The following is a 27,574-nucleotide window of genomic DNA, read 5'->3' on the forward strand; positions in this document are numbered from 1 at the left end:
ACCACCATATAACATCTGCAATAAAGGTTTATCTTATGTTTCTTACCTTGTGTCAATTAATTAGCATTTATTTCTACACAAAGGTAAATGCCAACATATGCCAATTCAGCATTCCATGACATGCATTCATAGTTTTGTATGAAGTTAAAGTAGGCTTAATACGAATAAGTTCATAAAGACTCAGGTCATAGTTCATAAAGACAGAGGTCATGGTGGACAAACAGGTTCTCAAGTAGATAAAGAGTGACTCTGAAATCTGGCTGTGTTTGGATGGATAAATATATATATTTTTTAAACAAGAAAATCGAATCAGTTGAATCAGTATGTGAATGTATTGGAATAAACGGATATATTTAGGCTTCATGGTTTGAGTTCCACTATCAAACCTTTGTGTGGAGTGTATCATTTGACATAACCATATACTTCCCAAGAGCTTGTAGATCTGCTATTTCTGCCGAATGTTTGCACATTTCCACTTCAATGCTATAAATCAGGGGTCTTCAACAGGGGGTCCTCAGAGTTACTAAAGGGGGTCTGCTAAATCTTTGTGTGATATGTATTTTTTTTACCTTAACCACTTGAATCCTAGCATCCCTTTTCTGAGGGGAACTTTAGCCAAAAATAGCCGATCTACAAGCTCACAACGCCTCACACTACGAGGCGTTGTGAGCTATTTTTGGCAAAGAGGTATAGGTGTTCTTCCACAGCTTGGAAGCCAGGAGGGAGAAGAGTCTCTAGGATGTGGAGCTGACATGTTATTTAATGAGAGAGTTCACCTACAAAATGACTTTTTTTCTATCGATTAGTCACGCCATGGAGACTTGAGTTGAATGATATATATATATTTTGTCACATTCCTAAGCCAATAATAAATACAAAAATTGTCTTCTTTTGTCTCCTACCGATACTGCTGCTTACCGGTCCGCTGGTCATCAAAATGATTGGCTTAGGAAAGCGACAAAAACAAAGAAATATTCATGAATTCAAGTCTCCATGGGGTGACTAATCGATAGAAAAAAATGTATTTATTTGGGTGGAGTATCCCTTTAAAGCCACTACGCATAGATAGCATAATGATGCTTAATACTAGTTGTTTGCACTCACTGAGAAACATGTCCTTGTTCATTTCAGTTGTGTCAAAGAAGTAACCCAGAAAAATAATCCTGATACTCAACCTGCTCTAGTGGCCAGCCGTAGAAGACTGGCTGTATTGTGAAGCTCCCAGGTACAAAATGTCTGTTAACTGAACAGTATGTAGTAGCCAGGATATTACAAAAAAAGTACTTGATATGCTCAACAAACCTCGCCTGATTAAATAAAACGTCAGTATATCAGACGACAACACAGTGTCGTTCAAATATAAAGAGGACCCTTTTGGTCAAGAAGCTATTTCGTTGCATTTAAAATTTGGTGAGAGAGTAACTCCTATCCTGCATTCGTTCACATCTTACCACATTATTACAACAACAACCTCATTTCACTAATGCTCAGCCTGAGTTGAATTAAATCACTGTGATCAACAGGCAAAAAAAAGACTAAGACGGGTGAATCATGTTCATACCATCAAGGTTCCAACTCTTAAAGTTAAATGAACACCGAGGATTTCACTGTGTAACCACATGTGTGTGTTCTCTCTGCAGACGAGACCCACTCCACCACATCTCACCTCAGACATGGCTGACAACATCCTGGATGCTGCCTGCCAGAGAGAATCACCACAGGCTGCCAAGAGGATGAGACTGGATACTGACCATGTGAGTGACACATTTTTTTTTTTTTAAACATGTTTTTTTCAGCTTTCTTCAGCAGAGTAGACAGAAGAAAACATCATTTCAACACATCACCCCCCCCCCCCCATTACTGGTTAATGTCCAAGCAGACAAAGCAACATACATAAACAAGTAAATATACATATATTATAACATAACACATTGATAGTGACAAGTGACAACAGATACCCATATGTGTACCTGCAAGCACACATCAAGAAATGATTTAAATGTTAAAACATAAATAAATTATAGTAATAATAATAATAAACAGGTCACCCCCCCCCCCCCCTCTCTCTCTTTTAATTTTAATTTCAAAGCCTAATTGCAGCAGCATCTCCCTTGTAGGTGTGTGACAGCTTTCAAGCATCATTACCAGATCAGCAACATTACTCACAGATGAATAGTAGTTTATTTGTCTGATTATAAATCTCCCACTGGATGTTGTTGTCGTTGCACTTCAGGAGGACGGCGCCAGTGTACCTCTATCCTCCCTGGATGCTGAGATGTTTGTGGACCCCAACCATCCCAACAAGGTCTTAGAGGGTCTCAACAGGCTGCGTCTCAACAATACCTTTTGTGATGTGATTCTGTGCTGTGAGGGACAGGAGGTCCCCTGCCACCGTTATGTACTGGCCTCATTCAGCCCTTACTTTGAGGTAAATACACACTTTTATTGACCTGCTGTTAAGGAAATATATAAAAATTCTTGCCTTGGCTTTCAGGGGAACCGATCATCATGCTATTTACATGTTATATCCATGTGTCATCTACCAGCAGGCCAGTCTTTGAGGAATCATACATTTCCCCGAGTTGATTTGCCTGTTGTTGGTTTTTATCTGCTATAACTTTGTTTTATTACTATTAATCAACCTCCCACCACCACAACTGACCCAGACCTGGGTAGAAACATTCAATCAGTCACAATGATTGGATATATATTAAAGTGTCAGCTAATTGAGGACCAATAAAATGCAAATATGGGTCCCATATTTTATAGAAGGCATCAGTTGTGGAGCGTAGTAGGCAGGTTAAAAATTCCAACGCCATGCACTGCATGATTATTTTGTGACAATCTTTCTTTGTTGGTGGTTTCTCATTAATCCAAGACAACAAAATATTTTTCCTCGCAGCATAAGTTAAAAGATTAAACAAACGTTTATGAAACTTGTTAACTATATTTTTATCAGGAAGTCCCAGAATCAGACACATAGGGTCAGGTTCAAACTCCATATTGAAGATCACATTCAACTGCTACACAACACTCAACCAATATCGTTCGATCTTATGACATGACCATATACAGTGAATATAGTCTCCCTCTTCAATCTTGCATTTAACTCTTTGACTGCCAGAGTATTTTCATAAAGTACTCCCCCAGTGCCAGCAATTTTCGTGTTTTTTTATTTTTATATTTTGAATTTTTCTCATGAAAATAATTTAAGGACACATAATGTAAAGACCCAGCACAATTCCGCCACTAGAGCGCAGCACATGACAGCTTGATCCATGTCGTTGGGTCTCTCTCACCCTTCTTCATAGATTAGACAAGGAAAAACATGAAAACGGATGTGACGTCCCCCCCATTGTTTTGATCGGCGAAAATTACGTTGTGATATACGACGGCGATGACTGATCGTCACCCAGACCATAGATTATAGAAGAGAACCGTTCCGTTTGTCCGTTATACCGTGTGAAAACCCGTTTATTTACCTATTTTGGACGAAAATGACTGGGGAAAAGAATCAAAAACCGGAAACGGAATCCAGGTCATGGAACCGGATGCAGATGTCCGTGAAGTAAGTGGAACTCGAGAATAACATTGAATATTAAGCAGCATAGCGCAATCAGAGATTAAACAATGAACGCGCGTCCAGCGCGTCGAGCGCGTCGACGGCCAACTGGACAAAGTAGCACTTGACGCGTTATCGCGTCGTCCGCAGTCAAAGAGTTAAGACAGAGATGTGATAGATTAGGGTTCATTTTATGGCGAAGGCTAGGTGAGATCTGTGATCGGTGTATACATAAAAGCGCTACATAAATGCACCATTTAATATTTAACCCTTTAAGACTAGGAACGCATCTGTGTAATAATCGTTTTAGCTATTCAAAAATATCAGATCTACAAGCTCGTAGCTTGTAGATCTGCTATTTTTGAAAAATTGTGAAAATGTATGCAAATCTTTGAATATACTGTATATATTTTTAAAGCGAACATTTGTAACTAAAACCTTTGCTTCTGGGGGGGGGGGTCCCTGGAACAAAATGTTGGGGGTCCTTGACATGAAAACAGTTTGAGAACCACTGATATTATAGCAACATAATTTTTTTTTCAGAAAACTGTAGGATTTAGAAGACATTTGTTGAATCCCCAGAAGCAAAGGTTTGAGTTAAACATTTTCGCGTTAAAAAATAAGTTTATATTTGCACAAATTGTTCACGATTAAAAAAAAAATCAGATCTACAAGCTCATAGCGCGGCACTCGGTGCCGCGCTATGAGCTTGTAGATCTGCTATTTTTGAATAGCCAAAGTAAATCTTAAAATGTCACAGATGCGTTCCCGGTCTTAATGGGTTAATATATGAGCGGTCTACCGTGTTCAGGCATTGAGTTCAGTCCCTGTATGGTTGTGTGTCCACCTTGTTCAGGTATTGAGTTCAGTCTGCCCCTAGTGGAGGATAAGAGAAGGAGCAGGGGGCAACAGGGTTCCTCAACACAACGTGGAGAGGAAGATGACACAGATTAACCCATTTACTGCCAATCACGTAGATCTATTTTTTAATGTTTTTTTTTTCCAATTTCACCCAAAGACCAAGGAGATATGATTAGTTGAAGATCTAGACTCCTATCCACTTCCTTGTTAAGACACATTTCATTTCGTTCTATTCTCCTCTCAGTCACCCTCCAGTGTACATTTCCACCTTTTTATAGACATTCTACTCCCGTGGGGTGCATGGCTGGGTGCAGATCAGGCCTGTGATTACTATGATTATTATGCCTGTTGTATTGTATGTGCATCTTATTTCCTGCAAATGTCCTTTATATGTAATATGCTGTATACATTATTTTCTTTTTAATTTTTACTTTTTAATTTAATTTAACTTTTATGCAGTCCAATGTCATGGATTTTTTTTTGCTGATGAAAAACTGAAAAACGAAATAACGATAAAGTTCAAACAATAAATAAATAAATATAGACATTCTACTGGCCTGCAGTACACTCCAGATTAGTCATTTTGAGACTTGCCTTCTATCAGATTGAGATACTTATAGGTGTTATTTGTGTTTTTCCAACTTCCAGGCTCTTTAAGGCAAAAGAGGTGGAAGACTGTGCTGCCGACGAGGAAGAGGACGGCGCCGATGAAGATGACCTGGAGAGCGGTTTCTCTTGGCTGGAGGAGAGATGGGCATCCAGGACAAGATAAAGAAAGCAGACAGCATCTCCATTCATCTGTATCCTTCACCAACCATGTCACCAGTCCGGCGTTTGACCATGTTGTGTCCATAATCCACGTCTCTGCCCTCCATAATCCTCCATAATCTCTGTGATGTGTGACTAGTTCAGCGTGTAGAAGTCCTTGACCGTGCCGTTCTCCTCTCCAGAGGTAAAGAGCATAGCTGGGTGTGTGTGGACCACAAGTCGGAGTCTATGGTGCAGGTGGAGGGAGCTCACACCTTCACCCTCATCGACACCAAGAGCCTGGTGGCGGCGGCAGGCTCTCAGGCCTCCCCCCACACTGCTGGCCCCCACTGCCTTCTGAGGGGCCACCATGCACACACTGAAGGTAATGGGCCCTCACACACACTACACTACAAATGTTTGGATTACTATAAGTAAGCCTTGGCGAGGCATGTGGCCCATAGGGCAGGAGCCCATCTCCTGTTTCTATAGCGTGAGGCAGCTTGATGTACAAGTACAGCCCCTGGACATGACGCTAGTAGGGATTTACCCCCACTCCAACCCGTGATGCTGCTAAGCAGGGAGGAAGGCATTGGGTCTCATTTTTATAGTCTTTAGAATGACCCGGCTGGGGATCGAACCCCGACCTCCCAATCTTAGGGCAGACACTCTAACCACAAGGCCACCTCTGTCTAAACTTATCTCAAGCCCACTTCTGACACTAAACCTGATAGGACAGGAGTAGATCAGAATAAATTACTATTATTATATATATTTATTTATTTTTATGGTGTGGCTTTGAAATCGGATGGCCGTCTGGTGTCTATAAGAGTGTCTGTTCGGAGCTAATCTTGCAAACTGCTGGATGAAAAATGTAATAATGTCTCACTGATGTTTCTCCAAAACTACATTAATGTGCCAGGTCCACAATATCAGAATCACAAATGCAAGGGTCACATTCAATCCTTTTAATGGAACACAACCACTTCATAAACGGGATGTTTTCCCAGTTGTTACTATAGGTGTTGTTTCCTGTAAAGCATGGGTTGAGTGGCTGCTATACAAAGGAAACATGTTAACACTCAAATTGTCCACCAGGTGGCTCTCTAGCACCACAATAGGTGTAGAATCATTATACAAGTTCCAAAACTGACAACTCTGTCATTACACAAAATAGGAATAACTTTCTTTATACAGTCAGGCAAAAATAATAGCAGTGGACCTCAATGCTGCACAGAAATATGGACCTAAACTATGTATGATACTGGATGTACGGCAGTCTGCTCAGAGCTGTGCACATGGACACTCAGCATGTTCTAGTTGGCAAGAGCAACCATGAGGCGAGGCCACTACCAGTTTGTACTTACTATAGCTCTCATGAGGTGAATGAACTACATATGAATGGTGAATATATTATAGCAACACTACTTGTAATAGATCGAGCTAGGGGGTGTAACGGTTCGCATATTTGTACCATTTTGGTACAGGGAGTTCGGTACAAGCGTTTACCGCATTAATGGAAAATAAACCACAATAGCCTTGTTTTGCGAGCGGAACTCAAAACTGCATGCCCACGTGAACATCCTGTTCGGCAGCTGAACAGGAAAATCCTCTGTGCTGAATGGAGAATTGATCTACAAGCCAATGACGTTGTGGCTTGCAGTGAGAGTTCTGCTGCTCCGAGCATCTCAAAGCCAGCAGCTGTACCCGGCAGGAGAGCTCACAGGCAGGGAGGAGAAGCACAGAGTACACTATCAGACTTTCACAGGAATAGAGCTGCAAGCTCACCCATACCTGTTACAGTGAGTCTGAATCTCTCTCTCTCTCTAGGCTCGTGTAAATGTGAAGACCCAGGTGCGTTCTACCTACCAGGATGTGTGCAGTCTGGAGATCACAGGTACAGATCTATATAATGTTGACATAAGAACCCGTCCGACCTGTTTTCATACACATTAAACAACCAGCCGAATAGTAGCCAAAGGCTTTTGAAAACGCATGACATTGCTTTTAATATCCCAGAAATCCTGTTACATACATTCTACTTAAGGAAATGGATCCTGCATAAATTTCCTTTATGCTCACGTGACTCTCGTAGGTGACAGCAGAACACTGTTGTGCTTTGGAAAAGTAGACCAGACAGGCTGTTGGTATTAGTTGTATTTGCCGCGAGGGTACACTAGAGTCATATGAAGTACATTTTATCACCAGCATACTGTACGTGTGTGCGGTACCTCTCAAATTGTATGACAGTATTAAAGTATTAAAAGCATATAAATACAACCCAGAAGGGATAATGAATAGTGAGCTGGTCATTATTGAGAAATACCCCCTGAAAGATTGATACAGATGAGTAGTGCTGTCAGAATTGTCCAAAAATGACCTATCAAATCTCTAATTCGGCCACGGTTGGTGCTGAGAAGCGCTCGCTCCTGCGGGATAGAATGAATGATTCTATTCTATAGCGTCATTTAATAAGCCTGTAATGGTTAAGCCCAGACTTGTCCAGGAGACCGGACACTCCGAAGATTTCTGGCCTAGGCTACACTTCTTCTTTCTAGAAGTCTTTTTCTAAACGGATATTTTAGTCCTCCGTTTTTAAAAAGAATCCCTGGCCACATGACAAAGATAAAAAAAAATCCCTGTCCACACATAAACGCAGAAACGCATTGATCAGCTGCAAGTTTCAATTTTAAATCAGATTTTACATTTATTTTATATATGAGGGGCCAAATACATATACATTTTAATCACATGTTAAGGCCCAATACTGCAATAGCTGCATTTTTTAATAGCATACGTGAACAAAAATAAACGAAAACAACAATATTAGGGCGCAGCTGCAGCGCAAACAGATGAGTTTTACTTCATCAATTCATTCCATGGGCAGCCGGAACGGTTGTCCCAAAACTTTTGACCCGGGGCGATTGTGTTTTAGGACGACAGACCCCGCATTCAACCCGCGTGCGCACCGTGCGCTGCTCGGCGCAGAAAGAGGGTTTTCGTCACGGTGAATGAGTTACAGCATGTTTCAAAGCTTTTTCATAATAATAAGAAAAACTTGACATTCGGCATAATGAGTAGCCTATACTTTCTACTTTAAGTACATTTTGATGCCAATACTTTTGTACTTTTGCCATAAATGAGCTTGCCTTGTTTCATAGACTGTAAGTGTTGCTCTCTCTCTTTCTCCATTTATTATTATAATGACCATGAGCGGTCTGGTATTTATGTATTATTATTTATTATTATAATGACCATGTGCGAATGCGCAATGACGTCATCGTACCTACATGAGAAATGTGACAAGTAGTAGGCTAGCCTAAGTTTTACTGTGTCTGGTACCAATACAAAAAAGAAACTGGTCTGAACTTGTAGATCTGCTACTTTTGCATTAAAACGGCAATAACAAAGGAACACAGGCTTGCACTGCATACAACGCTGCCTGGCCAGGAGTCGGTGCGTTGCTTCCCGGGCCTGCCTACGACCGTCAGACCTCCGCCGCGGAGGCACAAGGGGGCTATATCCTCCTCCCATGCCCACCAGGGGAAGCTCTGCCCCGGGTAGTGGAGGGCGCCCTGGTCCATGCCCTGGTCCATGCCTGGGCGTAGGCGGGAACCACTTTGCGCATGTCAAAAGTTATATTCCGAATGAATGCTTTGGGTCATGTAAACGAGGAATACTTTTATTCAGGTCCCATGTAAACAGGTGAGTGGAACAGATTAAGAATCTCTATTCGTATTCGGAATGAGTTCATTCTGAATGAATACATGATGTCCATGTAACGGCAGCCACTGAAGCTCCACGCAGCTTCAGTCTGATAATCAGGTTAGCATAAACCTGCAGGCCCTGCAGGTGTCAGATTGAACAGCACATCAGTAACCTGCGTTTGACTCTGCTCTTTATTGCTGGAACTCAACGCACACGTCGTGCCTTGGAATAAGAAGGCACATTTTGTACCACTGGACTTTGACCAACAAACAAAAAATGTCTAGACCAGGTGTTAACAGTTATTCTAGGATGCACTCATTGTACTGGATGGCAGCCATTTTAAACTATACCACTGATAAAGTTGCTTGAATTCAGGCAACAAAATGATTACCCATTAACATGTGACCACTAGATGGTAGTTAGATACAAGTTGTTACTGTTAAATAGAGCAAAATAAACCGTTTTCCACAGTCAGTTAGAGGTGTTTACAAATTGATCTTATCCATCCATCTGATGTGTGTCAGTTATCAATTTTTCTACTTATAATTCTACAATACAAATTAGGCATTTAGCAGACGCTCTTAATCCAGAGCGATTTACAGTAAGCAAGGTAAACACGAGGTAATACATCAAATGCATAGAAATAGTAATCTAGGATCATAGGTAAACCAAGAACCCTACCATCAGTCGAAACAGCATAATATAAAAAAATAAATAATCTGTGCATTGAAACTATACAAACTATAGGATGCCAGGTCAACAAATGAACCTGACATCTAAAGGTTAAAATCTAAATTACATTTGAACCTTTGCGTACGCCTGCAAGGTCGTCAAGGCTAGGGCAATAAGTAGGGCAATCTGAGATTGAGATTGTAACGAAACCAGGTTTCGTTTACAAACTGTTTCTATTCACTTCCTATGTTCACTGAACTTCTCCTTTGAGTTTGACTGTGTCCTGGTGGCTGATCTAGTCTAGTGAGCGTACCCCCTCTGTCTCTCTCTATGTTGTTCTTCCATGTGTTCAGGTCCCATCCTTCCATCTTGTCTTCATGTCATCACCCGTCTGCTGACATCTGCATAGTCAGATGGATCAGATAGGAATCGTGAAAGGGAACAGTTAAGGAATGGGACCGTTACGAAGGAATCGTTATGGAAGCGGAATCGTTAAAATCCTAAAACCCTAGTCATCACAACAAACTGGGCCAGGGTCCATCAACTTTCTCCATCACCATGGTAACCAGAGAATCAGATGCCATCTCCTTAAATGGGGTGTGACAGTCCATGTCCATCAGAGCTTGTTGTGTAGGCCTACTCCCTTGCATACGGACCAGTATGTAGTATGCTGCAGTACCCCTTCTGGACCAGGAGAGGGCGCAGTGAAGCCTGTTGGACCTGGTATAGGCTCTACTAACTCTTCAGATAGCAGAGGTAACGGGCGCACAGCCTTCAGCTCTTCAGTCCATCCACACCACATTGCTGTGGACTTAATAAAGACCTGTCAGTGGTCATTGAGTCAGTGTGCAGTTTAAATAGGATGCCAAAGCTCTTTACTACTGCGCTCTGATCCAGAACCTCAGCCTCAGTACAACAGACAGACACGGCTAGAACACACAATAAATAGTATACAGTATAACCTGCCCCTGTGACATCATTACCTGATCTGCTGCAGACACCCTGCCTCCCCCGCTCACAGATGGCCCCTAGACCAAGGGTTCCCAAACTTGAGGCCGTGACCCCCCAAAAGAATCATATTTGAACTGGGGACCCCCCCACCCTGACAAGCACTTGGAATCGTAGGAGTTGAGGCATTAAGTTTGCCTCACTTCCACAGATAGATATTCGTCTATTTTCACAATATTTGCCTCTTTCTTACGTAATATTTGACAATTTGGCCAATTTGGTTAAAAATGTCCTTAAGACCTGATACAAATTTTACAAATATTATCTTCTAAATCAGTAGTTCTCAAATTCTTTCATGTCAATGACCCCTAAAATGATATGTATTTGGCCGCAGACATCCCAACTGAAATATATTTTGTGCCAGGGACCCCCAGAAGAGAGGATTTGTGTTAAAACACTTTCTGATCAGCTATTTTTTGGGCGGTGAAACCGCCCCTATAAGTGAGATTTGGAAAAATGTACAAATATCTTGGGCAGTGAAACCGCCCCTGAAAGTGAGGTTTGGAAATTTGTACAATTATCCTGCGCTGTGATTGGCCAATCACAATCTATTCAGGACTGTGATTGGCCAGTGTCACATGACACATGTGCATAGCCCTATATAAGCAACCATAACTTTAAAAAAAACATAAATTGGTTTTTTTTAAGTTATGGTTTTGTCCATCATAAAGAGTGTTTCAATAAATGTATTTATCTTTTGTACATGATTGATCGACTCCATTCAGTATTGTGATTAGCTAGCAAGACACATGCTGTGATTGGCTAGTGATACATATGACGAAACTAATCTAAAACCACTGTGATGTAACACTAGTATATTACTTAGATACTGTCCATTTCGTGAGAACAGTAAAGTAGAAGTCAAAGATCACTATGGCTGAAATGAGAAAAGGGAAAACCGATATTGAGAAGAAAATAGAAAGTCTTCCTAGAAGTGGCTCTTTAAGATCAAAGCATATATCATATATCATTGGTTGACTCCATTCAGTATTGTGGTTAGCTAGGAAGACACCGCCCACTTCACACAGGGTGTGATTTTCAATAGCCAACGCTAAAATCTAAAATAACACACAGATGCTTTCCTGGTTTTAATGGGTTAAACTCTAACTGTAACTTGTATATTGTAAAGAAGTGTGCAGATACCCTGTGTTTACACCATGTCACTGGCAACACATTCTCACTTGTTGGAACTCATCAAATATGGCAGCTTGGTTACATGCCCAGGAGTCACCAATGCCCTCTAGTCACTGCTGTGTTTTGATGCTGGCCCAGCGGTAATCTGAGTTCCCAGAAGTTTTCGCCAGCTCTGGCGAGGAACTTCTGGGCCAGAGCCCTGGTATTTGTGGGCGGGATGTAGCTTACGCTCAGAATCTGAGCGGACACGCCTCTTACCGGTCTGAGAGCTGTGCAACTCGTCTAAAAAGTCCGACAAGAGGCAAACAGCAGTACACAACAATGGCGGCCGCAATTTCTCAAGGGGAAATTGCTTCCCGTGGATCCTATTTAGATGCAACACCCACTGCATGTGGATCCCGCCCCCTTTTCTTCATTGGCTGTTGATTTGAATCACAACGCAGTGGCCGCGCCCCTGCTGTCCGAGCTCCGACGCAATGCCTCCCAGACTAGCCCAGCGGTGATCCACTTCTGCAATTCACTTCTATTGAAATCCCACATCATCATCTACACGCCCACAGTACTACGATATACAAATAACCACAGTGTCACATGTAAGCACCCATGGTAGTATAATATAATTATGTATATTGAGTCAATTAATTCAATTTTTTTATTAGTAGCCTAGTAGTAGTTGCAAGTTTCACTTGTTACACAAACGTGTTGTTTTGTGTGTTCCTGCCTGCAGGGCGTGCCGACCGTGCCGTGCAGGCATGGCTCTGTGACAGAATGCCTATAACAGGGTTGTTGCCCTTAACAGGGTTGTGAGGGGGGCCAGCAAGATTGTGGGGGTACAATTTAGCTGTCTGAGTCATATATATGACCAGCAGGTGCTTAAGAAAGCATCTTCTATTATGGAAGACAGCTCTCACCCCCTAAATTCTGAATATGAATTCTTGCCTTCCGGCCAAAGGTTAAAGACCCCTGCAGCTAAAAACAATAGGTACAAATTCTCATTTGTACCTACTTCCATTCGTGCCATCAATAATAGCAGCAGGAGGAGGTAGCTATGAGTAGCTATTATTATCTGGATCTTGTGATTATGTCTATGTGTGTCTTGTGTATGTATGTTTACTGTGTGTTGGAGTTTCTTACTTTCTTACTTTCTTACTTTCTTACTAGCTGCTGTAACATAAATTGCCCAATTTGGGACATAATAAACTTGAACTTGAACTTGATCATATTACATCCACTAAACTAAACGCCACTGAGGGAGAACTTGGCCTCAAATGCACTATAGCTCACTTCCTGAAAAGCTCTGTTCAGGCAGTTCAGTTGCAAATGCAACATTTTGATTGGCTGAAGACAGTTCCTCTGTTCATTGGGCTGAACTGCATGAGGAAACAGGCAGCTTTCCCCCATAGACTGACTCACATGCTGACACAGGCAGGAGTGGCTGCTATAGCATCTCGGGTTGGGGCACCGCTTCCATCCAAGTAAAGATGTAGAGAGAGTATTGGTGGTTTCGGAAAGTGACCTTGAGTTTGAACTGAGTTTGTATTTGATGAGTTGGGAGTGAGAATATGTTATTCCTTGAATTGTGCCAACTAACAAATAATCACACAATTCAAGCTCTTCCAGTCCTTCCAGAAAATGGGAACTATAATATTATTTATGTAGATTTGTCTGTGGCACTTGATATAAAGCATTCAAATGATGCAGATCAGATGTACACACACACACACACACACACACACACACACACACACACACACACACACACACACACACACAGTTCGGTGCTTCTCCAACTACAACCAAGTAGGTCTATATGCCACCCAACTTTTATAATAATGATATAGTAGCCATATAAATGTGAAAAGTGAGTCACTATGACGCCTCATCATGAATTAACAGGTGCCTCATCATTGTCTTGGGTCATCAGCTATTGTTGAGTTTGAGTTTAGAATTTTATTTATTAGCACATAAAGAGTTAAAAACAGACACATTTAGCGTCTGCAAATAAACAAGAAGAAAAAGCATCAGTGTTTGGATTCCAGGGCCGCAGCCTCTGACCCTTTTGCAGCGTTATTTGAAAGCACGCCACAGCCCCCCACCACAGGAAGCACTAAGTAGATCATCGGTTGCCACCCCTCCTCTACTCACAGCCAGGCAACAAGTACAAGGTCCTCCCTCACCCCTGATATTTACAACCAACCAAGTGAGGAGACAACTCTCCAGGATTGTCATGAACAAGGCCACGGATCTGGACAACACAGATCCCAGGGTCACAGAGTGGCTCAAGTATGTGTGCTCGGTAGCTGGCAGCACCATTCTAGCACCAGTTCAACCTCTACCTGAGGCTGAAGGGAGGTGGAAGCTATAGGGAGACCGGGGACAAAAGTAACAGGGGGCAAAAGTAACTGTAAAGTTGACCGGAGGTCGAGACTCCAAAAACAGTCAGAAATGCTCTTTTGTGGTCTTTATTGCTCCCACTTCTCCTCCACCAAGTCAGTGCAGCTTTTTACAGTGCATGTATCGAATAACAAAAATAATACTGGCCAAAAAATACGAAGATAACGAACTCAGGAAATTAATGCAAAACTTAACAAGAAAAGGGAAAAGAACAAAACAAAGTGCACTAGGCTACACCCCTATGAGGGGGCCCTGGCAGCTCTGACTGGGCTCTCTGCCTGCCCAAACGTAACTGAAGCTCTGACTCTGCTGTCTCCTTTTTATAGGAGAGGATCCTACCACAACAGAGGCAGCAATTAACCTTCAAAAATAGCTTATCTACAAGCTGACAAATATAACATGAATAACCCAACACATTAAATAGATATGGTACTTTCAGACTGAACCCCATTTTGTGTTTGAATTCATACCCATAGATAATATAATACTTTGCCCATAAACATTGTGAAACACCCCTCCTCCTCTACAGTACATGGCACCTTCCACTGGGACCTCCCCTACTTAAGCTGCATGGTTTGGTCCATGCTCTGTTTAGCAGTTCAACCCCCAGTGCCAGTACTGCAGAGGAGTTACAGGTGACAAACAATGAGCAACTCCTTTTACCACAGGTTACACAATAAACTGAATGTTTTATCCCTGTAAAGTCTGTGTGAATTACTTGTGAATTTGTGAATGCATTCAACAGTATTGACATTATAGTATTGACATTTGGTTAGGACATATCTGCCACACTTCCCACAGTCACTGCTTCCAAACCGGCCGGTGGTCTTGATTATGAATCGGACGCAGCTGTGTGGTGTGTGTGTGCGTGAACTGCCCTTAACCCCTGTGTCTTTATATATAGGGCACGGGTTGCCCCGTGACAGTAACACACTCAATAATTCTAATTAGGAACACGCTAGAGGGGTGAGACTTCTTGTGCACATGCTCAGTAGGGTCCTCTCTCTGCCTACGGAAGGATAGAATGATAATTTCATCTCAGCAGAAGTTTTCAACAAAAAACTGATTTTGAGGTGTAAACGTACATTTTTGAATGTACGGTATTTTCCTTCTGCTGTCTAAACATAAGATGTCAGCTGATTTAAACTTAGATTAATTGTATCTCTATGTTATTGGTCACAAATTAACATCAGCAGCCTATGCTAGTATAGGTGTTTCTAGCTAGAATATGGGATTTTATCATGGTTGCCCCATCGGGGGCAATTGTAACAAAGTGACCGGGGTCAATTGTAACAATGTGTTTTCAATGCGAGCAGATTTTGTGTCTGGGATTAAATACTTTTATGTTAGTAAATGAACATATATCACTAAACGTCACTACATTTCAAAGTAAAAATACATTTAAATAAAAAAATGACATACATGTGAAAAAACTAAATTGAAAAATAAAATAATTTGAATAAAAATTCAAAATAATTGTAATTATGTATATAAAACATTTGTAAAACAAGTAAAAATGTTAAATTATGAAAAATACATATTACTTAGTGATGTGCTTTTATTTGAGAGAAAGTGTGTTAATATGACTTATTTTTACAGTGTTACAATTGCCCCCAACCACTGTTACTGTCACGTCACGGGGGCAATTGTAACACCGTGACTCATTGCATTCAAATTAATATTTTAGTCTTGTCCTTATTAGTGAAAGCTTAAAATTGTATTATTAATTAGGGCACATATATGACTAGGATATTTCAAGTAGTCTGTGAATTATGAAGGCAAATACAAAAAGTGTTACTTTTGTCCCAGGTCTCCCCCTACTGATCAAACCATCCCACGATCATACACTCATCATAGAGGTTATGATAAGTGTCATGATGGAAATTCACCACTGCACACTGCCCATGTGTGAGATTAATAAAGTATTGAATACACAACAACTTTTTGTCTATTTTAGTTTAGACGTTTGCAACCATCTGGAACACTGTCTAAAGTCTAAAGTTATACAGAATGCTTATGCATGTCGTTGTGGTTTTCATTTCCTGATTGAGAGGTGATACTGGGCTGCTTCTGCTAGATGGAAACAGGATGCTCGTCTCTGTGCCTCTTAGAATTAACCCCTGACACATCAAGCACATACTGCTCATAGTCATCGTCGCCTTTTTTACGTAACTGAAAAAACACTGGTTGATGTTATGTAGCTTGTAATATTGACAGCAGCATTTGCAGTTATTTTCTTTTTCTTTTGTTAATCTAACAGCATTTCATTTTTGTGACGTGAAGTGTTCTATAAATCTGTTGCTAAATTAAATAAACCAATCATTTAAAATTATCACCATGGCAATCAGATTGAGCAGGGTGTGTCAAGCAGAGACTTTGTAAATACACACACACATACAGTGTGTGTGTGTGTGTGTGTGTGTGTGTGTGTGTGTGTTTGTGGAACCATTTTATTGTTCAAAGGCAACAAGGCATTGTCTTTCCTGTTACACAAGAAAATATCAGCCCGAATTAATTCATAAAAGTGTATATTTAGGTCAGTTCAGTATAATTCCTTGATGTGAAAAAGTCAAACGTTATAGTCTCGTTTTGTGTATCTCTCTGTGCACATATACAGTAGTAGCAGTACTTTCAGTTGCAGGACAGTGCTCTAAAACAGTGAGAAAGCCTCTGAGTTGTTGCTCTGTGTCTGAGGATGCTGTGTCTAAATGCTGCTGGTTGTGATTATAGGCCTGGCCGTGCACTGTGAGTATTCAATGTCACTAAACTAACACATCACTCACTCAGGGACTTTGCTGCCTGACACTTTTCTAACTGTAGCAACTTCAAAGGTCACCACAGCATTAACCCAAACATTGATATTTATTTTTTTAAATATTTGTCATTTTGTATAGAGTACTTTTTGTGTGTTATTGCTTTGCATCTGCAAAGTGCAGTGATGGAAGTGGTGTTAAAACTGTATGCTCATGTTTTCACATTGGTTATAATAAGTCAGTAAGGTATTACAGGTACAAGTATTTGGGTATCTGGCTAGACAGCACTCTGTCCTCTCACCATATTGACAGGTTGAGGTTACAGTAAGAAAATTGGATTTCTTTACAGAATGCACTCAACTTTCAGTTCATCTGCTAAAATAACTCTTGTGCAAAGGGATGTCATTTACAGATCGGCATGCAAGGGCTCACTGCAGAAACGTGATGTTCTTAAATTATTACTATCTGGTTTGTTAACACATTGGGTGCCAGAGGTTTATTAAAATATTATACGTTGAGTGCCAGCATTTCTTCCATCCACTTGCGTTATACATTTCGTGCTGTGAGAAGCCCCGACGAGGAAGTGCATGTAAACAAAGCGTGCGTGCGAGACGGCGGAGGGTCCCGACTAACGCCTGGAACAATAATATTTCCAACGCGACCCTCCATTGCAGCGTGATCGCCGATCGAAAACGGCTCGTTTCCACCACATTAAAAAGAAATGGAGATATTAAGCTTTTAATCAAGGAGATAACATTGAAAACGCCGACCGGAAGGATTTTTTACATGGAGCCAGATCCAGCCTCTTCTTCTCAGAAACTCCTTGGGTGATGTCAAAGTTTCGTTTTAGCGCCCCACGTGGCCCACATGTATAAAAATAGAATTGGGTCAAAAACGGTCCGGACCGTTTTCGGCACTTCTCGTTTGGACCCTCAAAAACGGTCCGGACCGTTTTTGGCATTCAATGTGTTAAATTTGCTCCTTTTAGAACCCACCACTGCACTCTATATTCCTCTGTAAACTCGTCATCTTAGACACATTAATTGCTTCATGTTCACATACAAGACTCTTCTCAGTTTGCCCCACTTTATGTGTGTCATCTCATCTGTTGCATACCTCATCTGCTGTGTTGAACATAAAAACATTCTTCATTCAGTGAGTCATCATTCCAGCCTGTTGCAGCCAGAGACTGGAGCGACCCGCAAAAAACTTTACAAATGGACAGAATTAGCTTTAAAAGACATCCTCTCTGAGAAATGTTGCTGTCCCTCAGACAGTTAGCCCTGCTTGTTTTTATTTGTGCTTTGACTTTAAAAAACAATGTAAATGCTGTTACTGTAGATAATTAAAGAAAGAAAGAAATGCTGCCATATCACAAGCTACATCATCAATCTTCCAGTATTGTTTCACTAAAGTAGATGGTAATGATTTATGAGCAGTACTGTGTGTGCTTGACGTGTTAAGACGGACACATTGTTACAGCTGTAATGTCGTTTTTTTCTTGTTTCCTGTTCTAGCCTGTCTCTCTCCCTCCCAGATTGTGTGTGTGTGTGTGTGTGTGTGTCTGTCTGTCTGTCTGTCTGTCTGTCTGTCTGTCTGTCTGTCTGTCTGAGTTGTGCAAAAACAAGGCATTATGCAACTGTAAAGGATGATTCAGGATTCCTTAACAAAGTAAACTTAGCAAGTGTATAACTTGGCCAGTTCGGTATCATTCCTTTGATGTGTAAAACTCAAATGTTATGGTCTTGTTGTTTTTTTTATCTCTCAGTTTCTGCACACCTAGTAGCTGTACTTTGGTTTGCAGCAGAGGGTCTAAACAGTGTGAAGGCCTCTCAGAGTTGTTGCTCTGTGTCTGGGGAGGCTGTGATGTTGTGATCATTAGGCCTGGCCGTGCACTGTGAGTATTCCATTCTCCATGTCACGAAACTACCACCAATTGTCACCCACTCAGGGATTTTGTTGCCTGAAAATGTCTAGCTGTAACAACTACAAAGGTCATTACAGCATTAACCCAAACATTGTGCAAATGACCATCCTTCCTATGTTTGAGTATGGGGATGTCATTTACAGATTTTGCTACAAATGCATACATTTTAGAGCACACCACTGCACTCTATATTCCTCTGTAAACTGTCCATCTTAGACACATTCATTGCTTCATGCTCATACTGTATACAAGACTCTTCTTGGTTTGTCCCACCTTACGTGTGTCGTTTGTTGCATACCTCATCTGCTGTGTAGAACACACATTCTGCTCATCATATTCTGCTGAAGGTTCCATAAACAAACGCTGCCAGCCCTGCTCGTTTTTGTCTTTTAACATATTTTTTTGTCTTTTAACAAAAATGCAAATGCTGTTAGATGCCCCCCCCCCCACCCCCAATATGGTGGTGATGATTTATGAGCACATTGTTACAGCTATAGTGTTGTTGTGGTTTTCTCTTGTTTCCTGTTGTCTCTGTCTCTAGCCCCAGTATCGTGTGTGTGTGTGTGTGTGTGTGTGTGTGTGTGTGTGTGTGTGTGTGTGTGTGTGTGTGTGTGTGTGTGTGTGTGTGTGTGTGTGTGTGTGTGTGTGTGTGTGTGTGTGTGTGTGTGTGTGTGAGTGTGTGTGTGTGTGTGTGTGTGTGTGTGTGTGTGTGTGTGTGTGTGTGTAGCAGTGTGGAGCAGCAGATTCTCAGTATTTCAGTCTTGTGTGGGTGTAAGAGCTTTGAGGTCATGGAAAAAACCTCTATCTCATGCATGTCACGCTCAACAGTGTGAGCTTGCTACTAACAGTAAATTCTGTTGAGAGGCTTTTCAAAATGTTCACCATTATTCAGTCACACACTGAGACATTACACACATTATTGATGTTGAATGTGTTCTTATGTTAGCTAGCTTGGTTCCAGTCTTTAACATGTACTCTTAAAATTCTCTGTGCAGATCAGTGCTACACAATGAATGTACCCTGTATGGAATTTCATCTACAATGATGAAGTGACATATGCTCACTAAAGCTCAAAATGTGTCGCAGTGCGACACGTTTTGAGCTTGTAGATCTGCAATTTTTGCTATTTTTTTTATAGAATCCTGATTGTTTTTTTTGGGCTTTTTTTTATTGGAATCCTGAAAAGTAAAATTTTTATTTATACATTCAAATGCATTTAGTTATACTTATGTTAACTTTATGAACTTAAATACAAATACATTGGACGTAAAAAAGACAACAGAATTTTAATACTAGTCATTAAGCTACTAATGTTGACTGAAGTAATTAAAGTGTGTCGCTAATTAAGGTGGGGGCCGCATGTGGCCCCTGGGCCGCCAGTTGCCCCCAGTTGGCCACCAGTTGCCTATGTATGTACATTTGACTTATATTTTTTTCTTTTATCTCTTTGAGAGTGACTTTATTGGTCGTTTGAGGGTTCATCTACAGCAGTTGAGTTTCCCCTCACAGCATTTCACAGATTTGAAAGCCACAACTCTGTTTGTCACATCATCACCACGCTTGCCTGTACCTTCTGTGGTTAAGGGTCTATTGTTATTTCTGCACTGTGTGTGTGTGTGTGGTCTGTGTGCATGCACATGCATGCAAGTATGTCTAAAACTACTTGCTTTGGTTTGACAGTGTCAGAGACCTTTCTGCAACAGTGAAGCCCAATGTAGGACAACAGAGATATCGGACAAAGTGAGTAAGATAACATTTAAAAATAATGTTTAAATATTATTTAGAAATACATTAATTTTTTTTAAATACATTATATTTTAATCACTTAATGCATAATATTGATATGCACATTATTAACATATGCTTTTACTAACCACTTCAATCCTATACTTTGTTGTACATCAAAGAGCGTAAATAACCAATCTACATGCTCACAACGTTTTGCGTTGCAATATGATGTGAGCTTGTAGATCTGCTATTTTCGCCAAATGTTTGCTTATTATGTCAGGCCCAGAGCAGGGACACTATAGGGTTCACGTGGTTAATTAACTTGAGTCACTTTGTTTGTGTCGTTCATTAAGATGTCTACAGATACTTCTGCGAAGCCAGGCACATCAACACGTGTGAGATCTGGTGGAGGAGTCAGGAGGGAGAGACAGGAGGAGAGAGGAGAGGAGGAGAACGTGGAGAATGAAGGAGCAGACAGTCTGAGAGACCACGGCTCTGGCTCACAGGGGGTTACAGGAGATCAAGGTACACATTAACACACTATGTGTCTATCTCTTCTCACATCATTACTACAGCTGCTTGTCGAATGACAAGCTCCTCTCATTTCATGATGTGACATTTTTTTACATGCCACTCTGGCATGTAAAAAAATTAATTAGGAAAAAACGTCCTGATTTTTCATACAAGATATTTTGTTGTGTTGCCACCTTCAATGGGGAGAAATAAGGGACCACAGGCCCACTAGTATAGCAAGTCAAGCAAAAGTGTAAATAATTTTAAAATATTAGTCAAAAATATGATCAATAGATAAGGCCTAAGAATATCGACAGTTAATCGATTCAAAAGCCTGTAAACTGAACCTACCGTTCACACTTGCATGACATGACTTAAATCCTAAAAGAGACTTCATGTCTCAGAAATGTGTTTCCGTGTGCTGCTGTGTCTTATGTACTTGTGAGTACTGACGACTCATTCGCTATTTTTGTTCTTTTTGTGTCAGCTACCATCATACTCTGAAGACCTCTGAGTTGAGCACGCCAGGTCCCTTGTTTCTTGCTAAAACCAGACTTATCAGAGTGGAAAACACAACAACCTAGTCTAACCTTTGCACTGAATGAGAGCAAATATGGTTCGGCAAGAGAGATATTTAAATGAGAAGAATTATGTAGGCATAAAAAATGGCGATTTCTCCGATGAATGGAATCGGATAGGTGCGTGGGCATTGGTTGTTTCCTACGTGTGCAAATGCCTGACTCCACAAGTGATATACGCAGTATTACGCACTGCACGGCACGCTACACAGGGAGTCACTCGTCAAAGAAATAAGTGCTGAATTGTCAGATGTTGTGGATGTTGTGAAAGCTGTCAATTTAGTCAAGAACGGTGCTTTGCAAATCCATCTGTTTTATCTACCCTCTTTGGGAGAACACACTGCTCAACTTTACCATACTGTGGCTCGATGGCTTTCACATTGTTGTCATGTGTGTTGGAGTTATGCATGTCTATTCAGGAGTTTGTATTTCTCCAAAACTGCAGAGCTGCCTGCATATTTCAGTGACAACGTCTGGGTCACTAAACAGTTTTTATGAGCTGAACAGACTTAACAGGTCTATGCAAGGGCACCTTACATTATGCCTTTCAGCTGTATGACAGACTGGAAGGCTAAAACCTATGTTGTTATATCAGTGGTTCTCATGTGGTTTCATGTCAAGGACCCCCAAAATTACACCCATCTGAAAATATTTTTTTCTAATGGACCCCCCCCCCCCCCATCCCAGAAGCAAAGATTTGAGTTAAAAATGTTTTCTTCAACAACAAAAAAAGATATATAGGCCTAGATATATATTCAAAGATTTGCATAAATGTTCAAGATTTTTCGAAAATAGCAGATCCTTCTGCACTGAGTGCCGCGCTATGAGCTTGTATGTATATCTGCTATTTTTTAATAGCCAAAGTATTAAATAAGTGGTTTAAATGGTTACACAGATGCATTACCGGTTTTAATGGGTTAAAGTAATATATGATGGACCGAGGCCATTTTAATTGTGTTACGTCCAATAGTGTAAACTAAAGGAACCCATACATTTCAAACTTTGGATTAGGATCCAGTTTGCAGACTTTATTGTTTTTGCATTTGATATATTTCATATAAAGTATTAGGAGTCCCTGCTTGTCCATCTCATCAGCTAAGGGGTGAAAAAGGTTCAAGACCCCTGGGCTAAATGTATGTGGATTATATAGGATAGATTGATAGGGTTATTTATTTAGCTGTTTTAAATTGTCCCAAAATCTAAAGCATTGGTTCTCAAACACAGCATCACAGTCATTTTAAACACTTTATCCATTTATACGTTGGAAAATAGCAGATATACAAGCCTTGTACATTTGCTATTTTTGAACATTTTTGAAAAATCTTGAAAGTGTTTGAAATATTTTGAATAATTTCAATTTTTTAACACAAATCTTCTCTTCTGGGGGTCCCTGGCACAAAACATTTTCAGATGGGGGTCCGTGGCCAAATACATATTAAATCGGGTGTCCTTGGCATGAACAAGTTTGAGAATTACTGACTAAAGGAATGGATGGAATGTCAGAACCATCAATTTGGTTACTTATTATTTATTACTTATTATTATTGGTTACTGTATTATATGGGTTGATGTAGGATAATATATTGTAGGCTACAGCTGACAATATAGAATGATTTAAACCATCTATGTCTGCTTTGTTGGAAGTCTGAAGTATAAGGAATTGAGCTACACCACTCTGTGTAGTCTGCTCTTTAGCTGCACGGTCAATACACAGAATTCTACAAACATTTTTGAATCTGAGAAGAATATTATTATGTATTTATTTTTGACCGTTATCATCTGTTGGGGGCACGTCAGTTTTCAGCTTCACCCAGCTGAGGTCTGCCCACAGAGCAGCCTGCGGAGGAAGGAGCAGGTTAGGGGTTATGTTGTCTTGCTTAACCCATTCAATCCGGGAACGCATTATTTTAAGCTAACATTTGTAACTCAAATCTTTGCTTCTGGGGGATTCTACAAATGTCTTCTAAATCCTGTAAAAAAAAATACACGTTTTTTTTTGAAAAAAACATATGTTTCTATATCAGTGAGTGTCAAGGACCCCCAAAATGATATTTGTCCATAAACTCCCATCTCAAAATATTTTGTTCCAGGGACCAGAAGCAAAGGTTTGAGTAACGAGTAAGATTGAGTAATGTTCGCTTTAAATCTTTGAATATATATTAAAAGATTTGCACAAATGCACTCGGTGCTGCGCTATGAGCTTGTAGATCTGCTATTTTTGAATAGCCAAAGAAATCGAAAAATGCACAGATGCGTTCCCGGTCTTAATGGGTTAATATACTATAAAAAAGAAAAACATATCTAAACACTATTTTCTATATGTACATCATACAATCTGACGAACTTGATCTTATGATTTCATTTCAATTAAATATTGAAGCTGATCATATTAACGATGAACTCTATTGTACTAATTACTATCTTTCAGCTGTCCAGAGAGAACTCATCCTCCAGAGAGAACTCAACCTCCAGAGAGAACTCACCATCCAGATGAACATCGTCAGAGCGTGTGCAGTGGTTCTTACGCTGCTGTTTGCTATATTTGTAACCAGAACCGTAGACATGGTCATGGACTGTGAGTATAACGCTTCAGTGGTTAATAAATGCCTTTATATATATAAATATATATAAAAATATAAATAGAATAATATAATAGAATAATAAATAATTGCAGCCCTAATACATTTACAACAATAAAACGACACTTGCTTCACTTTTGATAATATGTGGGTTCACTAGTACTTTATTCCACATGTTGAGACCTATTCACCTATTCACACACCTGATCAGGAAGGTTGAGGTTTCTTCTTTTCAAAGCTCCTTTTCAGCACAGATGCTTGACCTCATCATGAACAGTAACAACATCTGTGTTAATCGTCACCTGTTGGTTCTTTGTAGATAATTCAACCAAAGAGTTACTGTCCAACCTGACCCACGAGAGAAATCATTTCCAGACCAGATATGACAACATGACCCTCGAGCGGAACCACTGGCAGACCAGCCATGACAACCTGGCCCTGAAGATAACCCAGTTAGAAAGGGAATTAAACCAGTTTAAGACAGAGACAGCAGGTGAGAGAGGTTACAACATTTTTTTGAAGGTCATCTTACACCATACTGTAAAAAAACAAATATGTTTCTTTTAGTTTTTAAAATTGTAGTAGACGTACAAGAAATGTCCTACTATTATATTGCTCAATGTCTACTATTACTGTATGTCAAAATGTCTGACACCTTGGTAATAGGAATGTTAGATAAACTGTCTGACAGTTAACTGCTATTGTGCTCTTTATGGTGACTCTTGAAAGTGTGTCTATCTCTATTCACATGGGTCCTAAACGTCCACTCAACACTGTCCACAGTGTCTCTGTCTTAGTGTCAGTGCAAGATAAAGGACAGCTTGTTTTGTACTCCTGTTATGTCATGTTGAGACACAGGGAGTCAGTTTTATTACAGCCTTCTGTAAAAAAAATACATAATACTTGAACATTGAGATGCAGAAACACCATTTATGCATAGAGTAGTTATAATAATATTAGTAAATTATTTTTTTATCATAATTAATTCTAACATATTCCTTAGACTTGATTATCAGTAGATTGAAATCCATCACTAAAACTATTGTTTGTTGTTCAGTCAAGTCGTGTCCCAGTGGATGGCAGGCGTTTGGATGCAGCTGTTATTACAGATCTACTGAAAAGAAAACTTGGGAGGAAAGTCGAGCACAATGTGTGGAGACTGCAGGAGCAGATCTGGTGATCATCAACAGTAAAGGAGAACAGGTTAGTCCATATGTCACTGTGTGTGTGTGCCCAGGTGTCCATCATCCACATAGACTAGTGTAATGTAATTATATTATTATAATTAAAACCTGAATATATTAGAAGAAACTAATTATGGTTCAATCATCGACAAATCTTCAGGAATTCATCAGGGGATTGTACCATGTGGGTGAAGAATCATGGATTGGGCTGAAAAGTACTGGTGGAAAATGGGCTTGGCTGGATGGAACAACGCTGACAGCACGGTGAGACATTTTAGAAGTTTTTTGTCCTATTGTAATGCTATCAAAGTCACTGTAATGTATGTGAGTGACTGAGTGAGTGATATTTTCACTCTGATCTCACACAACACAGTGAAACAACACGGACTGACAATTCCGTAAATAGGCGACTAGAAAACCCCAAAAGCTGTGCATAGGAGCCGCAAATCCCACAGTGAAATAACACGGATTGCAACCCGGAAGCAGAGCAGTCCCCACAACATGATTTACCATTCTGTCCCTATCGGTATATAACTCGGACGGCGCTCAGTAGGCTCAAGCGAACGTCGCAACGTTCAGCACGGCAACTCGTTCGCTTTAGCTCGCTCGGTGGTGCCTTTTGTGGCTCCAGTTCGCTTGAGACTGCGCGCCTCCGCCATGGTCCAAAACGTAACAAAGTCAATGGAGGGGATTCGCAGCTCCTATGCACGGCTTTTGGGTTTTTCTAGTCGTCTATTTACGGAATTGTCAATCAGTGTTATTTCACCGTGTTGGGGTGAGATCGGGTTGGATATTTTCTATTGTGATGCTATCAAAGTCACTTTACTGTATGTGAGTGGCTGAGTGGATGTGGTTAAAATACATGACATTTACTCTGCAGAAACTGGGCCAGTGAGCAGCCTGTTGACTTTAAAGACTGGAACTGTGCAGAATACCGGCACAGGGAAGGACAATGGGCTAATGAGTTATGTTCACAGGAAAAAAACAACTGGGTCTGTGAGAAATGATGTTCCTCTAAACTGCATGATGAAACTGCAGCTTAATGTAATGCTTTGGGAATTTAAACAGTTCTTTGTACCCATAATCATATTAATACAAACCACCAAATAGTATGGCTTAGTGTGGTTATTAATTTAGCTTTAAACACAGTATGTTTTTACACCATGAATTTGGAACTGAGGAACACATATCGTTAGCATCATTGCCTAAGTAATGTTTTGTCCAAATTGACATTTTCGTCTAACTCTACTCTCCTAACACTGCTGCTTCATTGTGCCTTATTGCCTATGTCCTATAGGTAATACGGGAGGATGAATCAGCAGTGTTAGGAATGTAGAGTTCGGTAGAAACAAATAAAGGCAGATAAACATGACTTAGGCAAAATGAATGTGCTGACTTAAGCACTTTTTCTCAATATGTTTTTTTTTTTTTTGCCTAATTAAGTATTTTTTTCATTTCTTCTTTCCTGAAAACCTTCAACATATGACTTAGGCAGTTACAATTATGCTATGAGGCTAACGATATTTGAAAATGCTGTTCATTGAATACAACCTTCTGACAGACAAACCCCCAGGTCACAAATTATGGCTGTGTAGATGCAATTTAATTACATTAACTTTTTATTTTATTCTATTATGGAACATAGGCTATACTTATATTTTTTATGTTGTTGTTTTTTCTATTTTAAATCTTAAATGTTTTAGTAATTCATTCATGCTTATTGTTTATTAACATGTAAGCTATGCCATGGAAGTGCACTTTCATGTTACTTGACAATTATTGTATTATTCCAGTCAATTATTCTGCTGACCTAGTACCTGCTAAAACTCTGTTAAGTATTTGAAGGATTTTGAATGTATATTCTCATGGGCTCTTGTCCAGAATGAAAAATGTGTCTCAAGGTTTGAAGGGTTTACCGTTTGTTGTCTTGTCTTTCCTGGCTCTCTCAATATGATCCTGTAAAAGAATAAATAAAGTGTTACTTACAATTTCATGGTCGTCAAGTAATGTTTAGAAATACTATCATATTTTTTATAAAACAAACGGCACTGCTGTTTTTACTGTAGGCCATAGAACAGACAAAAGGAAGTGGGGAGATTATTTTTAAAAGCTTTTTGGAAATTTAAATTAAAAATTTGACGTGTTTCAGGATCAGTTTATCTATTTTTAAAATATGTTTTCTTAAATATCCTGAGGTCTGAATTATGACTACAACTCACTCACACA

The 27,574-nt window shown here is 40.2% G+C and overlaps 1 protein-coding gene across 4 annotated transcripts; it reads left to right on the top strand.

The window, feature by feature from the left end:
• Nucleotides 1-5,471: 5,471 nt before the first annotated feature.
• Nucleotides 5,472-27,328, top strand: LOC308098230 (uncharacterized protein). Of its 4 annotated transcripts, none has more exons than XM_080446499.1 (10): nt 5,472-5,555; nt 7,001-7,067; nt 18,608-18,736; nt 20,447-20,510; nt 20,848-21,019; nt 24,014-24,160; nt 24,484-24,657; nt 25,222-25,367; nt 25,509-25,612; nt 26,229-27,328. In XM_080446499.1, exons 5-10 carry the CDS (start codon nt 20,848-20,850, stop codon nt 26,353-26,355), a joined length of 870 nt encoding a protein of 289 aa, XP_080302625.1. In that variant the 5' UTR covers nt 5,472-5,555; nt 7,001-7,067; nt 18,608-18,736; nt 20,447-20,510; the 3' UTR covers nt 26,356-27,328. The 4 variants fall into 4 exon arrangements, with proteins under 4 accessions (XP_080302625.1, XP_080302624.1, XP_080302626.1 ...); XM_080446498.1 differs by having other exon boundaries at nt 20,447-20,506; XM_080446500.1 differs by lacking the exons at nt 5,472-5,555; nt 7,001-7,067; nt 18,608-18,736 and having other exon boundaries at nt 20,323-20,510.
• The last annotated feature ends 246 nt before the right edge of the window (nt 27,329-27,574 follow it).

Source organism: Gymnoscopelus braueri, assembly GCF_963280865.1.
Source record: "Gymnoscopelus braueri genome assembly, chromosome: 13".
Lineage (NCBI taxonomy): Eukaryota > Metazoa > Chordata > Actinopteri > Myctophiformes > Myctophidae > Gymnoscopelus > Gymnoscopelus braueri.

Bases quoted from the DNA above. Each gene is read 5' to 3' on its own strand.
- LOC308098230 (XM_080446499.1), top strand. From the start codon at position 20,848: ATGTCTACAGATACTTCTGCGAAGCCAGGCACATCAACACGTGTGAGA. The intron at 25,368-25,508 runs GTTAGTCCATAT...ACAAATCTTCAG, and splicing joins TCAACAGTAAAGGAGAACAG to GAATTCATCAGGGGATTGTA. The intron at 25,613-26,228 runs GTGAGACATTTT...TTTACTCTGCAG, and splicing joins GGAACAACGCTGACAGCACG to AAACTGGGCCAGTGAGCAGC.